The 16,117-nt window shown below is 41.5% G+C and overlaps 1 protein-coding gene across 3 annotated transcripts in view; it reads right to left on the reverse strand.

Annotated features, from left to right (window-relative positions):
• Nucleotides 1–16,117, reverse strand: part of aldh1a3 (aldehyde dehydrogenase 1 family, member A3) — a 153,080-nt gene that overhangs the window by 4,159 nt on the left and 132,804 nt on the right. For all 3 annotated transcript variants that reach the window (XM_048563154.2, XM_048563155.2, XM_048563153.2), the window contains 3 exons: nucleotides 15,441–15,605; nucleotides 15,198–15,355; nucleotides 9,473–9,547 (listed from right to left, as the gene is read on the reverse strand). In XM_048563154.2, coding sequence (XP_048419111.1) covers nucleotides 9,473–9,547; nucleotides 15,198–15,355; nucleotides 15,441–15,605 — 398 coding nt within the window. The remainder of the gene's footprint in view (nucleotides 1–9,472; nucleotides 9,548–15,197; nucleotides 15,356–15,440; nucleotides 15,606–16,117) is intronic.

Consider the following 16,117-nt stretch of genomic DNA (forward strand, 5'->3'; position numbering starts at 1 on the left):
AAACGATTCTATAATTAAAAGTTTACTTGCTACTAAAAACCCAGAACACTTCATCCAATAAGGTGTAACTTTCTTGAGCGTTGTTACAGAATGAACAGAAGTTCTCAAAAGCTTTCCCATTGAATAGTCCTGGGGGAAGGAGGAGCAGCTTTCCTCTGTAGTAACCTGGAATTACAGACAGCCAACACTCTGGATTGTGCTGTGTAATGACACATGTGAAGACTATGGAAGTTACTGTCAGCTTTAGCGATTTAACAGTATTGAATGCTGACAGTCTCGCTGTCATTCCTACTACAAACTCCAGGCCTTATATGGGCCACAGAGACTTGAATGGGCTTAATGTTATGAAAGGTGGAAAATGGGAGGCTGGTCAAGAGTCCATTCAAATCATCAGGTCCTCAGATAATAAAAGTGTACATGCAAGTTTCAACAGCAGATGAACTGAGATGGGTGAAGAGTCTGGCTATGTTACGATGTACAATTGTAGCAGGATATAGATTTAATCCCGGGGAGGGGATTGGAGTTTGTGGCAGGGACTAAAAACAGTGGCTTCCATCTTCTCAATTCCGGTGAAAAAACATTCTGCCTAGATAATTCTGATTGTCTAACACACAGCATATACATTAGTGACCAGTGGCTGAATTGAGAGATATGGTGGGCTGGTAGACCTGAAAGTTGTCAGCATAAGTGTGGAATTTAAACTGAAAGAACTGCAGTTGCTCAAGACAGAAATTGGTGGAAAAGCTCAGCAGGCCTGGCAGCATCTGTGGAGAAAAATCAGTGTTAATGTTTCGGGTTGAGTAACCCAGGTTATGTTCTGGGGACCCTGGATTGAAAGCCACAGCAGCAGATTGGGGAATTTGAATTCAATAAGAGAGTGGAATTAAAAGTCTGTGACTACCTACATTGTTGTAAAAAACCATCTGCTTCACTAATGTTCTTCAGGCAAGAAAAACTGCTGTCCTGGCCTGGCCTGGCCTACATGAGACACCAGACCCGGTGAAATATAATTGACTCTTAACTGCCCTCTGTATTGATCTAATGAGCCACTCAAATGTGTTAGCCACCAGAAAGCCTCAAAAAACGAATGAAATCCAATGACCACCTGACATTGACCAGACACCATCAATGACAATGGCCAACTTAGATGTGTCGACCCTGCAAAGTCCTCCTTACAAATTTTTGGGGACTGATGTTGAAATCAGAAGTGCTGTCTAACAGACTAGTGAAGCAACAGCTGGACATTATCTGTTATGTATGATTCCATGACAATTACTATTTCTCAGGCACCATAATCACTATCCTGGATTTATGCCGTCTTGCCAGCAGGACAGACCCAGCAAAGGTGACAGCAGCAGGGATATACAGTTTGGAGGGAGTTGCCTTGGGAGTCCTCAACACCGACCCCAGAATCCAGTAAGCGTCATGGCTTCAGGTTAAACAATGGCAAGGATGATTTTCACACACTGCTTTCCCCCTCTCCCCATAGCTGATAAATCAGTACTTCCTCTAACAGATGTTCAAAATAGTGAGCAAGAGTGCAGAATAGGCTGGGGAAACAATAAAGGGGAACGAAGAAATGGCAGAGGAGTTGAGTAAATATTTGCATTGTTCTATACACTAAGACATTAATAGCATTCAAAAAATACTAAATATTCAAGGGGCATTATGAGGAGAATAAATAAATATGATAACTATCATTACAGGAGAAATAAGTACAGAAATTAAAGGGACTAAAGACCAATAAATCTCTTAGATGTGATGGGATGCACCCTAGAATATTTAAGGAAGCATCTAGAGATAGTTGATGCACTAGTAGTAATCTTCCAAGAACGTTTAGATTCTGGAAAAATAACATAAGTATGGAGAGCTGCCAATGTGACACCTTTATTCAAGAAGGGAAATGGTCAACCGGAGGCCAGTTAACTTATCATCTATTTCTGGGAAAATGCTAAGTGCATATTATGAAGGATGAAATAGCAGAGCATTTAGAAATACATTACATAATCATGCAGTGAATTTCATACCTTACAACTTCTTTAGATAAAGGGTATGCAATGGATGTAAAATATTTGGATTTCTTGAAGGCATTTGAAAATATCATACATGAATCTACTTAACAAAATAAGTTCCTGTGGTGTTAGGGGTAGTATATTAAATGTAGAAACATAGAATCTAGGAACATGAGAAAGCCATTCAGCTTTTCAAATCTGTCTCATCATTCAGTATGATCATGGCTCATCCTCTGCCTGAATGCAAAATTCCTGCTTTCTCACCATACACCTTGGTGCCTTTAATATTTTTTAAAAATCCCTCTATTTGTCTTGAATATGTTCAGTGACTTATGCTCTAAAGACTTTTGTATTAGAAAATTCCACAGGTTCACCACCCTTTAAGTGAAGAAACTTTACCTCATCTCAGTCCTACCAAATAGCTTGAGACTCTGCCCTCTGGTTCTAGACTCCCCAACCAGGGGAAAAAAAAACCTTCCTGTCCAGCAATATAGTGGGATGATAAGCTAAATAATAGATGATGGAGAGTTGGGATAAGTGGTGGCATTTTCAGGATAATAACCTGTGACTAGTAGGGGCCAGTGATCATTGATGGGGTCCCAGTTATTTACAATACATGTTAATGACTTAGATGAGGACAGTGAATGTACTATGGCCAAGTTTTCAGATAACACATCAAAAGGGTGTGTGAGGATGACACAGAGTCTGCAAAAGGATATAGACAAGTAAATGGAAATGTAGAATATAATGTGTGAGGTCATACATGTTAGCAGGAAGAATGGGGAGGTGAATAGTATTTAAATGGAAAAAGACACACATAGATTGATGTGGAAGTTCTTGTGCATAAATCACAAAAGGCAAGCATATGCATTCAGCAAGTAATAGGGAAGGCAATTGCAACATGAACTTGTGGACTTGAATAACTTGAACAAGTCTAAGAAGTATGGGTAAAGTGGTCAAACAGTGTGAACTGTGCTGAGCAAGAGCAGGAACTGGACTCCAAGAATGTACTGAACATGTAGAAACTGCAGCATGTGGAAGTCACAGACCAATGGAAGCAGGAATTAGTTTTGGAAACAGGTGATGACAACTGCCAATTCAGAAACACACATACGCGTGATTCCAGAAGCACCACATGATGTAGTATCCAGATTTATGCACAAAGGAACTGGATTTGCACAGAAAAAGACACTACTGAAACAGTTCAGTGGGGGGTAGGTATGAGTGAGGACAAGAGGGAAAGTGAGGATGGGGTAGTGTGAAGTTGGCAATGGGGCAGGCAAGTGGTAGGGAATTGTGGTTGTGTGAGAGAGGAGACAACCATCCCACCCATCTCTTTCCACAGACGCTTTTCCCAACAGCCAACACCCGTCAACAATTCCCTCTTTCACCACCCTTCACAGGCACCCTGTTCTCCCCTCCATGGCCCCAGCAAATTTAAAGCCAAGGCATATGCTTGAATTTATCACAACATAATGGACATGCATGTGGTGTAACTGGACATGGCCTTTTTATTAGCAATTTTCATAGTCCCTTGTCAGACTTCCCTTGACATCCATTGATAACAGAAAAGGGATGAGAGGAGAGATTAGGGTTATGGCTATTCTTTCTGTTTGCATTTTGAGTTTCAGATTTAAGTTTCTGATCCAGCATAAAGAGCAGACAAGATGTCCAGTCCCCAAACATTTTGAAGGTTTCACTGTGAACGCACATTGTAGATGATGAAGTTTAATGTCTAAGCAATTCCTTTCTGGACAGTCTTTTCTGGATATGGTAGCCTCAGTAATTAGATATTCCTTTGAATATGGATGATAATGGGATAGTGTAGGGGGAGGGGCTTAGATTAGTTCACAGGTCGGCAGAACATCGAGGGCCGAAGGGCCTGTTCTGCGATGTATTGTTCTATGTTCTATTCCTGAAAGATTGACAACTTACAATTCAACTGCTGTTGGCAGCCATTTAAGTGTCTTGGCTCATTTTAACTATTTTTGTCTCATTCCCAACATTCAAGACTCTTAATTTACAGACTAATAATGTAAATATTTTATTTAGCAACTGTGAAAATAAAATTGCTAAAAATAAGAACTATTCTACTAATAAATTCTCTAGTACAAATTCCTGACACAAAGTTGCATTTCCAGTTCTGTGGTATGATTTTAAGAATTTGCAATGTTGGCATTTTCATGAGACCGTAGAAAGATATCCGTGTCATTTAAGGGCTAATGCTGCAGGGTTATATACCTTATTGAGGTAAAGACATTCCTGCCAATTTGTCCCCTGTGATAATCATACAAATTAGAAACAAGAGAAGGCCATTCATCCCTTTGAGCCTGCTCGTCCATCCAATAAGATCATGACTGGATGTTGCTGACAGTGGAGGGTTTGAGATATAAAAGTAGACTGGAACTTTTTTTCACTGGAGCATAGTAGGTTAAGAGGTGCCTTTATTGAGGTTTATAACATCATGAGGAGCATAGATAAGGTGAATGACAAAGGTCTTTTCCCTAGGGTGGGGCCATTTAAAACTAGGGGTCATATTTTTAAGATGAGAAAAGAAAGATTTAAAAAGGGCATAGGGGCAACTTTTTATAGAGAGAGTGATTTGTGTGTGGAATGAACTGCCAGAGGAAGTGGCAGACGTAGATATGGTTACAATGTATAAATGACATTTGGATAAGTTCATGAATAGGAAGGGTTTAGAGGGATATGAGCCAAGCACAGGCAGGTGGAACCAGTTTAGTTTGAAAACACGGTCAACATGGACTGATTGGACCAAAGGGTCTATTTCCATGCTGTATGACTTTCTGGATCTATGACTGAATATACTCTGATGGTGGATTTCATTTTTCACCACCAATAGTGACTCGCCAGCAACACTACTGATCAAGTTGTCAAGCCCTAAAAGACATTATTATTACATGGAATCTGTAACAGATGATGAGGGAATCAACAAGAGGGAAAAACATACTCAGCGTCATCTTCACCAATCTGCCTGCCACAGGTATATCTGCCCATGATAGTATCGGCAAGAGTGACCACTGCAGTCTTTATGGAGACAAAGTCCTGTCTTCACAGGATACACAAACATTGTGAGAATATATAAACATTGGGATTATTACAGTGCTAAATTAGAATGGATCTAGCAACTCAAGACTGTGTATCCATGAGGCTCTGTGTGCCATCAGAATTGCACACTAACACAATCTGCAACCTCATGATCCTCCACTAACAATCACCAACAAGCTAGCAGATGAACCTCTGGACAATAATAGAGGGCATGCCATGATTCGCACCAGACATACCCAAAATTTGATGTCAACCTGTTGAAGTTATGAAACATAATATGGCAACACAGTGGGTCAGTGTTTAGCACTGCTGTCTCACAGTGCCAGAGACCCAGGTTTGATTCCACTGTCTGTACGGAGGTTGCACATTCTCCACTGGGTGTACATTCTCCGCTGGGTGCTCCAGTTTCCTCCCAAAGTCCAAAAATGTGCAGGTTAGGTGGATTAGCCATGCTAAATTGCCTGTAGTATTCAGGGATGTAGATTGGGTGTGTTAGCCATAGGAAATGCAGGGTTACAAGGTAGGGGGATGGGTCTGGGTGGAATGCTCTATGGAGTGTTGGAGTGAACTTGTTGGGCCAAATAGCCTTTTCCTACACTGTAGGGATAATATGATTCTATGAACTTGGATGCCAAGCAGCAAATGACGGACAAAGCTAAGGGGTCTAGGCCCGAAACGTCAGCTTTTGTGCTCCTGAGATGCTGCTTGGCCTGCTGTGTTCATCCAGCTTCATACTTTATTATCTTGGATTCTCCAACATCTGCAGTTCCCATCATCTCTGATACAATTCCACAACAGACAGATCAGATCTGAGCTCTGCAGTCCTGCCGCATCAATTTGTGAAAGGTGGTAGGCAATTAAACAACTGGAGGAGGACACTGCACAAATAGACTCATAGAGATGTACAGCACGCAAACAGACCCTTTGGTCCAACTCGTCCATGATGATCAGACATTCTAAATTAATCCAGTCCCACTTCCCAGCACTTGGCCCATATCCCTCTAAATCTTTCTCACTTATGTACCCATTCAGATGCCTTTTAAATGTTGTAATTGTACCATCCTCCATTCCTTCCTCCGGCAGCACATTCCATACATACACCACCCTTTACATGAAAATGTTGACCCTTAGTTCCCTTTTAAATCTTTCCCCTCTCATCTTAAACATGTTTTCTAGTTTTGAGCTCCCCTACGATGGGTAAAATACCTTGACTATTCACTCTATCCATGCCCCTCATGATTTCACAAATTTCTATAACATCAGCCCTCAGCCTCCAATGTTCCAGGGAAAATAGCCCCAGCCTATTCAGCCTCTCCTTATAGCTCAAACTGTCCAACCTTGGAAACATTTTTGTAAATTTTTTCTGAAACCTTTCAAGTTTCACGACATTCTATTGCAGGGAGACCAGAATTGAATGCAGTATTGCAAAAGTAGCCTAACCACTGTCCTGTACAACTGCAACATGACCACCCAACTCTTATACTCAGTGCACTGACCAATAAAGGCAAGCATGCCAAATGCCTTTTTCATTACCGTGCGTACCTGTGATTCCACTTCCAAGAAACTATGAAACTGCACCCAAGGTCTCTTTGTTCGGTAACACACCCCAGGATTTAACAATTATGTGTGTAAATCCTGCCCTCATTTGTTGTACAAAAATGCAGCACTTCACATTTATCTATATCCCCATTCTTATTGATGGGGGCTGCCTATAATATTTGTGCATAAGTCTGAAACATTGGCAGCAATCTTTAGCAAGAAGTGTTGAGCAAATGAACCATCTTGACTTCCCCTCGAGATTCCCATCTTCACAGAGGCAAATCTTCAGCCAGTTAGATTCACATCGTATGATATTGAGGAGGCACTAGATACTGCAAAGGTTATGGGCCATGACATGCCTGCAACTGTACTGAATGCTTCCGCTGTAGAACATGTTGCTCCCCTTTCTTTAAAGATGATTATCATTGTTGGAGGTCATTTATCTCAGTTCCAGGACATCTCTGCAGGAGATCTTCAGGCGCTGTCCAAGGCAGAACCTTTATCAGCTACTTCATTAATGACATTGATCCGTCATAAGGTCAGACATGGGGACCTTCACTGATGAATGTACAATGTTAGCAACATTCATGACTCCTTGGATATTGAAGTGTCCATGTTCAAATGCAGCAATACCTGAACAACATCTGGGTTTGATCTGACAAGTGGCAAGCAGCTTTATCACCATACAAGTGCCAGACAATGACCATCCCCAATAAGAGAGAATATAACCGTTGCCCCTTGACATTCAGTGGCATCGGCATTCACTCCCTTCACTACCAATATTTCATTGCAGCAGTTCATACCATTTACAAAATGTGCAGCAGAAAATCACAAAGTCTTCTTAGACAGCAGCTTTCAAAATGCAACCACTTCCACTTCGAAGAACAAGAGCAACAGATACAGGAACTTACCATATGCAAGTGTTCATGAAGTCACTTACCATTCTTGGCTTGGTAATTTATCAACGTTCCTTCAGTGTTGCTGGATCAGAATGGTGGAACGCCCTAAGTACTGGCATTGTGGATATATCTGCACCAAATAAACTATTGTGGTTCAAGAACATAACTCACCACCACCTTCTCAAGGGAAGGTATGGGTGGGCATTAATGCTGGACCAGCCAGCATTGGCCACATACCACAAACAGATTTTTAAAGATTATGAATGAGTGTGTTTATACTTCTATTTTTGAAGGGGCAAAGTTTAAGTTTTATAATTGGGAATAGTACATTTTGAGATGCTTATAGAACAGTGGGGCCTGATAATTGGCACACTCTTCTCTGCTAAACCGTGACAGAATGGATAGATAAGAATGAAACCAGGTGGGTGCAATGCTACTCAGCTGGATAACAGCAGAGGGTTGATGAAAGAGGTTGGTGTTCTCAATGTGACAAAGGCTGCAGACAAAATCAGAATGACAATTAGGGAATATTAACCTTTGTCATAGGCTCACAGAATGCTATTTGTGACTTTGACAGCAGACAATCAGTGAATTGCAAACCTACCCTTAAAATCAGAGTTTGTGCATCCTGTGCAGTGGCTGCCCTACTGGCCCCAACATATTATTTCCCGACTTTCCCAAGCCCAGTGGAACGGCCACATGTCCATATCCCTTAATCCCTAGCCCCTTCCTCTAAACTCTGCCATTTACTGTACCACCAGCTTTCAAACTCAGTTGTTCCCTCAGCTTTTTGACTGCCCCATTGTTGTCTCTGATGAGCTGGAACAGAGCGTACTGGGTTAAGATAAACAAGGAAGCTAGGCAAAAAAGAAATAGTAATGAAATCTAAAGATACCAATAATAATTAATGAAATATTTGGTCAATTTGCCACAACTTACTAAGAACAAAAGCAGGTAACAGGAAATGATAAGTTGGAGTAGGAATCTCTGAGCTGCTCCAGTCACATCCCTACCACAAATTGCAGGTACCTGAATTGATCACATTCCATGCACTCAGTGTGGAATCTCCCTGATTCAGGCAGGTGGTTACAAGATGGAACCAGGAAATTTGGAGATGAAGCTGTTGAGCCCATTGTCTGATATGTTCATGCCTTGGGGTGATTTTACTGGGAGGGTGGAATGGAGATCACTGCAATCATGGATGACTAATTTGAAATGTTTAAGATAGAGTGTGTCACCAGCAGCAAACAAGATCACTGTTGAAAAAAACCCGAAAGAACTGCGGATGCTGTAAATCAGGAACAAAAACAAAGTTGCTGGAAAAGCTCAGCAGGTCTGGCAGCATCTGTGAAGAAAAAATCATAGTTAATGTTTTGGTCTGGTGTCTCTTCCTCAGAACTGTTGAGGCTGAAGCCAGGTAGGTGCATGACGATGGCTGGCAGAACGCTGGGGGTCAAAGAGGACTGTTTCTGTTGTTTTCCTTCTGATTAGGAAGCCACCTGCTGTCTTTACTTTGGTGGACAGGAAGCCAGTTAAGAGACTACTTTCTGAAAGTAGATGGCAGGGCAGGAGGTGGTACTTGGAAAAGACCCCAACTTGCAACCATTTTAAAAGTGGGTAAGGTTACTTTCTGAGCTTGAGCTGCAATAAGACCTCAATGTCCTGAAGTTCCTCTGTCAGATTTAGATTCCTACAATTTTAGGGCTCACAATCCTGAACCACAGTATTACATCTTCATTTTGATTCAGTTCAAACAGATAGACCCAGTAAACAACAAATGAAGAAGGGGAATAATTGGAGAGGGTAGAAGTTGACTGATCTTGGACTATATCAGCTACATAACAAAATAGCAAGAAAATAATTCAACACACTCTGCATGCATAGAGAGAGGAATCAGTTAATCCCAAATCTCCCAAGACAACATTACCAACATTCATATGAATATGAAATTCTTACAGTTCTCTTCCATTTCCAGACATTTTGAAACCTCCAAAAGGTGCCTGAGCATGAAGTGCATTGTAGCAATTAATCCTGCAAAACAAAACAGAAATTATATTAAACTTGGAATCTCCAGCATCTGCAGTTCCCATTATCTCAGAAATTATATTAAACTTTGTGTCGCCTGGTGGGGTACTCAGTCGACAGGAGAGGACAGTTCGCCATCCCCTGGCCAGTACTGTGTAGTGCAGCATTTAACAGGGGTTGCAACAGCAACTTCAGTTTGTGTGCTTTTGTACTGGGTTGAGGCCTCTGCTGGAAGGTAGCAAGTTAAGACCCACACAACCCTCAACTCCCTTGCTGATTAAAAATCTAATTCAAATATACTCGCTGAGCTAGCCTCCACCATTCCCTGTGGAAAGATAATTCTGTTAACTTAGGATACTCTGAGAAAAGAAATTCCATCTCACCTCTGTCTTAAATGGGAGACATCTTTTTAAATTGTGCTCCATAGTTCCAGATTTCTGTACGACGGGAAATATTTAATATCTAGCTATCAAGTGTATTCAGAATATTTTATGTTACAAAAAATTCACCTCCCACCCTTCTAAACTCCAAACAGTAGAGACTCAACCTGCTGAAACTTTCCTCATAAGTTAACACCTTCATCTCAGGAATTAGCTTCTCTAAATTGCCAGCAATACAAATCCATCCCTCTATATGTAAAGAGATGAAAATTGTACACAGCACTCATGCAATCTCATGAGTGCCCTGTGATGTAGCTGGACTCCCCTGTTTTTATACTCTATCAGCCGACCCCTTGCAATAAAGACCAACATTCCATTTGCATTCCTACTTGTTTGATACGGTGACATGCTTTTCTGAAATTAATGTACAAAGATATCGATGCAGATCTCTCTGTATTGCGGCATTCTGCAGTCTCGTTCCTTTTACAAAATATTTTATTCCTGTTCATCCTGACAAAATTAAACGCCACAATTTCCTACATTATGGCCCATTTGCCACTTTTTTCCTGATTCGCTTAGCCTATCCATATCTCTTTACAGACACTTTGCATCCAGTGCAAAACTTGCTTTCACCCTGATCGTTGTATCATCAGCATCAATCCCTGCTGTGCTCCACTAGTTATGGCTGCCAACCCAAAAATTATCATCTTTCCTGCCTCTTAGTTTCCTATGAGTTAGTTCCTGGCGAGGCACTGACCTAGTGGTATTATTGCTGGGCTGTTAATCCAGAGACCTAGCTAATGTTCTGGGGACCTAGATTTGAATCCTGCCATGGCAGATGGTAGAATTTGAATTGAATAAAAATCTGGAATTAAGAGTCTAATGATGAAACCATGAAACCATTGTTGATTGTTGGAAAAACCTATCTGGGCCACTAATGTCCTTCAGGGAAGGAAATTTGCCATCATCTCCTAGGCTGACATGGATGTGACTCCAGACCCAGAGTGATTGGGTTGACATTTTACTGCCCTCTGGGCAATAAGGGATGGGCAATAAATGCTGGCCTAGCCGGTAATGCCCACGCCCCATGAGTGGATAAGTAAAAACCAATTGTCTCTCCATGCTAATATGTCACCGCCAATATTATATTCCCTTAACTTGCTTTGAGGAAAAAATCAGTATGAAATTATATTAAATAGAAATGAAAGTACAGTAATCTTTTAAGTAGCACTTTATTGAATGCCTTTTGAAATCTAAATACAACATACCAATCATTTGGTTCCATTTTTTTCCATTCTAAATGTTACATTCTCAAGAAACTATTTTTTATTCATTGTGTTGGATGTGGGTGTTGCTGTATGGTCAGCATTTATTGCCTGTCCCTAGTTGCCAATGAGAAGGTGGAGGTGAGCTGCCTTCTTGAACCACTGAAGTCCATCTGCTTTGGGTTGACCCACGATGCCGTTAGGGAAGAACTTCCAGGATTTTGACCCAGCGACAGTGAAGGAATAGCAATTTATTTCCAACTCAGGATAGTGAGAGGCTTGAAGGGGAACTTGGCGATGTTTCTATATATCTGCTGCCCCTGTCCTTCTACATGGAAGTGCTAGTGGGTTTGGAAGGTGCTGTCTGAGAATCTTAGGTGAATTTCTGCAGTGCATCATGTAGATAATACACACTGCTGCTACTGAGTGTCGGTGGTAGCAAGTGTGGATGTTTGTAGATGCAGTGCCAATCAATCAAGCCACCACAAATGAATACGTCAAACATGCTTTCATAAAACTGTGTGGACCCTGCCTATTTGTATCATGACTTTCCAAGTGCTCTGATATAATGTCCTTTATAATGGTTTCCAGCATTTTCACTAACTGCAAAGTCTCTGAGGTACTGGTCAAGGCAACAGCTTACAGCAACTGATGGGGAAAAAGAAACTAGCTTTCTTCAGGCATCAGGTACTTTTACTGTAGAGAGATAGAGGTGGAGAACCCTGAGGCATCTTCCCCTCTGTTTTCAACATCCAAGATGTTCACCTATCCAGTAGCCAATGGGAAGGCTGTATTACATTGATGACTTCCAGCACGTACACCTGATCATGGGCACAAACCAATCAGCAGAATGTGTGCTATATTAGTAGAATAGGTGGAGCTAATATGACATGAATGTCCCTTTCAGGTCCAGAACTTTATATGACAGGAGCGAGTGAAAGCCCCACCTTAGAATAACTCATTGAGTCTTATATAGATAGAAAGAGGCTATTTGGGCCATTGTACCTGTCTGTACAAACTCTTTGAAAGATTATTCAGTTAGTTTCACTCCGTCTGCTCTTCCCAATAACTTTTGAAATTTCTCTCTTTTCAGGTAATGCCTCCTTTTCCTTTTAGATCTTATGATTTATATCTGCTTCACCACCCTCTAAAATTATGCATTTTTAATTACAGCAACTCACTGTGTAATCATCTCTCCTCATCTCATTTCTAGTCTCTGGTTACCGATCTTCCTGGCGATGGAAACAGTTGCGCTACTCCGGGAAATCCCTCAATTTTGAACATCTCTGTTACACTGCCTTTTGTTCTCACACTGTTCTTGTATCAATTTTGACATCAAACTAAGGAACATGGCCCTGAGAATCCAGGAACCTCACTCTCAACACCCACTAAACCAGGAGTTTTCCTGAATGACCTTTTTGATGATAGTCACTGGTGGTCAACTATCAGCTCCTGCCCAGCCCAAGATGCCAGAAGATCCAGTAATTACTGTCATGTCCAGGGGAGATGCAGCCCTTCGTAGCAAGCATTCCATGTGAATGCCATCTACTCATCTAGACTGGATATAAAACTATGATGAATCAGAATACAAGAAAGAGATAGAGTGCTTGGTGTTGTGGTGTAATGATAACAATCACTCCCAAAATATTGGCAAAGCTAAAGAACCATCATTGACTTCAGTAAGAAAGGAGGTGGACATACCTCTATCAGCATCAATAGAGTGGAGGTTGAGAGGGTTGAGAGTGTCAGGTTCCTCAGAGTGATGATAACTGAAGACCTGAGATAGCAAAGCGTGGAGCTGGATGAACACAGCAGGCGAAGCAGCATATTGCGTTCCTAAGATGCTGCTTGGCCTGCTGTGTTCATCCAGTTCTACACTTTGTTATCTTGGATTCTCCAGAATCTGCAGTTCCCAATATAACTGAAAACCTGTCCTGGTTCTCCCACGTAGATGTGATGGTCAAGAAGGCAGAACAATGCCTCTTCTTCTTCAGGCAGCTTAGGAAATTTGGCATGTCCATGAGGGCCTCACCAACTTCTACAGAGGCACCACATGAAGCATCCTATCTGGATTTAAAAAAGGCCTGGTAAGGCAACTGCTCTGCCCAGGACTGTAAGAAACTACAGAAAGTTATGTGCACAGCCCAGACCATCACATTAGCCAACGTATCATTCAGGATTCTATTTACACTTAACATTTCACTGAACTTGAGTACATGTGACTACAATAAATCAAATCAAATCATGTCAAAGAATGAAGCAACTACCTCACCCATTGTTGCTCTGACCTTTATTCAGCTGAATTGATCACAGTAGCCTTCTTTTATTTATCACAGGATGCGGGCATTGCTGGCTAGAGTCATAGGGCTATACAGCATGAAAACAGACCCTTTAGTCCAACTTGTCCATGCTAACCTGATATCCTAAATTAATCCAGTCCCATTTGTCAGCATTTGGCCCATATCACTCTAAATGTTTCCTATTCAGATACCCATCCAGATACCTTTTAAATGTAGTAATTGTACCTGCCTCCATCACTACCTCTGGCAGTTCATTACATACACACCCCAACCTCTGTGTGAAAAAGTTGCCTTTTAAATCTTTCCCCTCTCACCTTAAACCTTTGTCCTCTAGTTTTAGACTCTGCTACCTTCGGAAAAGACCTTGGCTGGTCACCCTATCCATGACTTCATAATCCCCTATAACGTTCCCCTCAGCCTTTGACACTTCAGGGAAAATAACCCCAGCCTATTCAGCCTCTCTGTGTAGGTCAAGCCCTCCTACCCTGGCAACATCCTTGCATATCTTTTCTGAACCCTTTCAAGTTTCGAAAAACATCCTTCCTATAGCAGGAAGACTAGAATTGAATGCAGTATTCCAAAAGTGGCCTAACCAATGTTCTGTACAACTGTAACATGACCTCCTAATTCCTGTACTCAATATATTGATCAAGTAAGGCAAGCATACCAAACGTCATCTTATCTATCCTATCCACCTGCGACTTCACTTCCAAGGAAGTATGAACCTGTACTCTAAGGTTTCTTTGATCAGCAACACTCGCCAGGAACTCATCATTAAGTATATAAGTCCTGCCTTGATTTTCCTGTCCATAATGTAGCACCTCACATTTGTCTAAATTAAACTCCATCTGCCACTCCTCAGCCCACCAGCCCAGCTATTCAACGTCCCATTGTACTTTGAGGTAACCTTCTCGGCTGTCCACTACACCACCAATTTTGGTGCTTCCTGCAAACTTAATAACCATACCTCCCATGTTCACATCCAAGTCATTTCATAAATGACAAAAAGCAGTGGACCCAGCACTGATCCTTGTGGCACACCACTGGTCACCGGCCCCCAGACTTAAAAGTGACTCTCCACCACCATCATCTGTCTCCTACCTTCAAGCCAGTTCTATATCCAAATGGTTGGCTCTTCCTGTATGCCATGTGATCTAACCTTGCTAACTATTCTACCATGCATAACCTTGTCAAACGCCATCCTGAAGTCCATATAGTTCACATCCACCACTCTGCCTTCATCAATACTCTTTGTTACTTCTTCGAAAAACTCCTAGGCCAACATTTATTGCCTGTCCCTAATTTCCTCATTGAGTGGCTTGCCGGGTCATCCCAGAAGGCAGTTAAGAACAAACCACATCCTGTGTATCTGGAGTCACATGCAGGCCACACCAGTTTAGGATGGCTTCCCTAAGGATACCTTTCCTAAAGGACATTAGTGAGCCAGATGGGCTTTTACAATAATCAGCAGATGGCTTAAAGTCATAACCACTGAAATTGACTTCTTATTTAAATACCAGATTTCATTAAGTAAATTTAAATTCCTTCAGCTGCCACGATGGGATTTGAACTCATGTTCCCTGAACATCAGTGTGGACTTCCAGATTGCTCATTTAGTGACTTTACCAGGACGCCACTAACCCTGCTGCATCAAACTGAAACATGATGTTGAAAATTGGTATTTCAGATGTGTGTGTGTGTTTTTTTTTACCATACTGTTCCAGACTGAAGGCCAGAGGCCACAGTCAATGCTTTGTTGATGTTCCTGGTGAACACTCCTGCTGTCAGTCCAAATTCACTGTTGTTGGCTCTTCTAATGACCTCCTCAGTATTTTTAAACTTCATTATCACTTGCACTGGTCCAAAAATCTATGAAATATGAAAGATTTAGGTGACATATATTTAGTTGCCAAGTTGATAATGTCAATTACTACTTTGATTGAAGTGATGGTACCTCCTCCTTTGCAATACGCATGTTGTCAGTCACTTCTGAGAACACTGTCGGCTGAATGTAATGACCTACATCTCCAATGGCACAGCCACCAGTGTCCAGCTTGGCGCCTTCTTTCTTCCCACTCTCTATTAGTTCCATGATTTTGTCAAAGTGAACTTGGTCAATCTATGTTGAGAAAATGAGAACAGTGGTGAGAGTTGTAAGTTGACAGCAGACTTGCACAGACAGGTCTCTTCTTATTGTGTGCTAGCAACTGCGCTTCAACCACAGCTTATCTGGAGTGTTCCACTTAATTATATCTATCAGAAATAGAGGCATTCCAAGTAGGGGGATGTATCTCCTATTCATACACTGACAGTACAACATGATGGAACAGCCCCTAGCCACGGCAGGTATCATCCCTTCAACACTTGATCTGAATCTTCAGAGAGCCTACTGAGAGGTTTAAGTGGCTGAAAATCTGATCTTCTGTGGCTCCCTTAACTTTTCAGTAGGTCTATCTCCTTCTATGGTCTCAGTTAGGTTTGGATATGATTCATTGGAAATGTGTCAAAGGGAACTCCAACTTATTCAGCAATCAAACATATAACACATAGACCTCTTGTATCACAACAATGCCTTAAGTAATTACAATGTTCTCATCAAGATATCAGAATATGAGCATAAAACTGTATCTT

Source organism: Stegostoma tigrinum, chromosome 33 (genome assembly GCF_030684315.1).
Source record: "Stegostoma tigrinum isolate sSteTig4 chromosome 33, sSteTig4.hap1, whole genome shotgun sequence".
Classification (NCBI taxonomy): domain Eukaryota; kingdom Metazoa; phylum Chordata; class Chondrichthyes; order Orectolobiformes; family Stegostomatidae; genus Stegostoma; species Stegostoma tigrinum.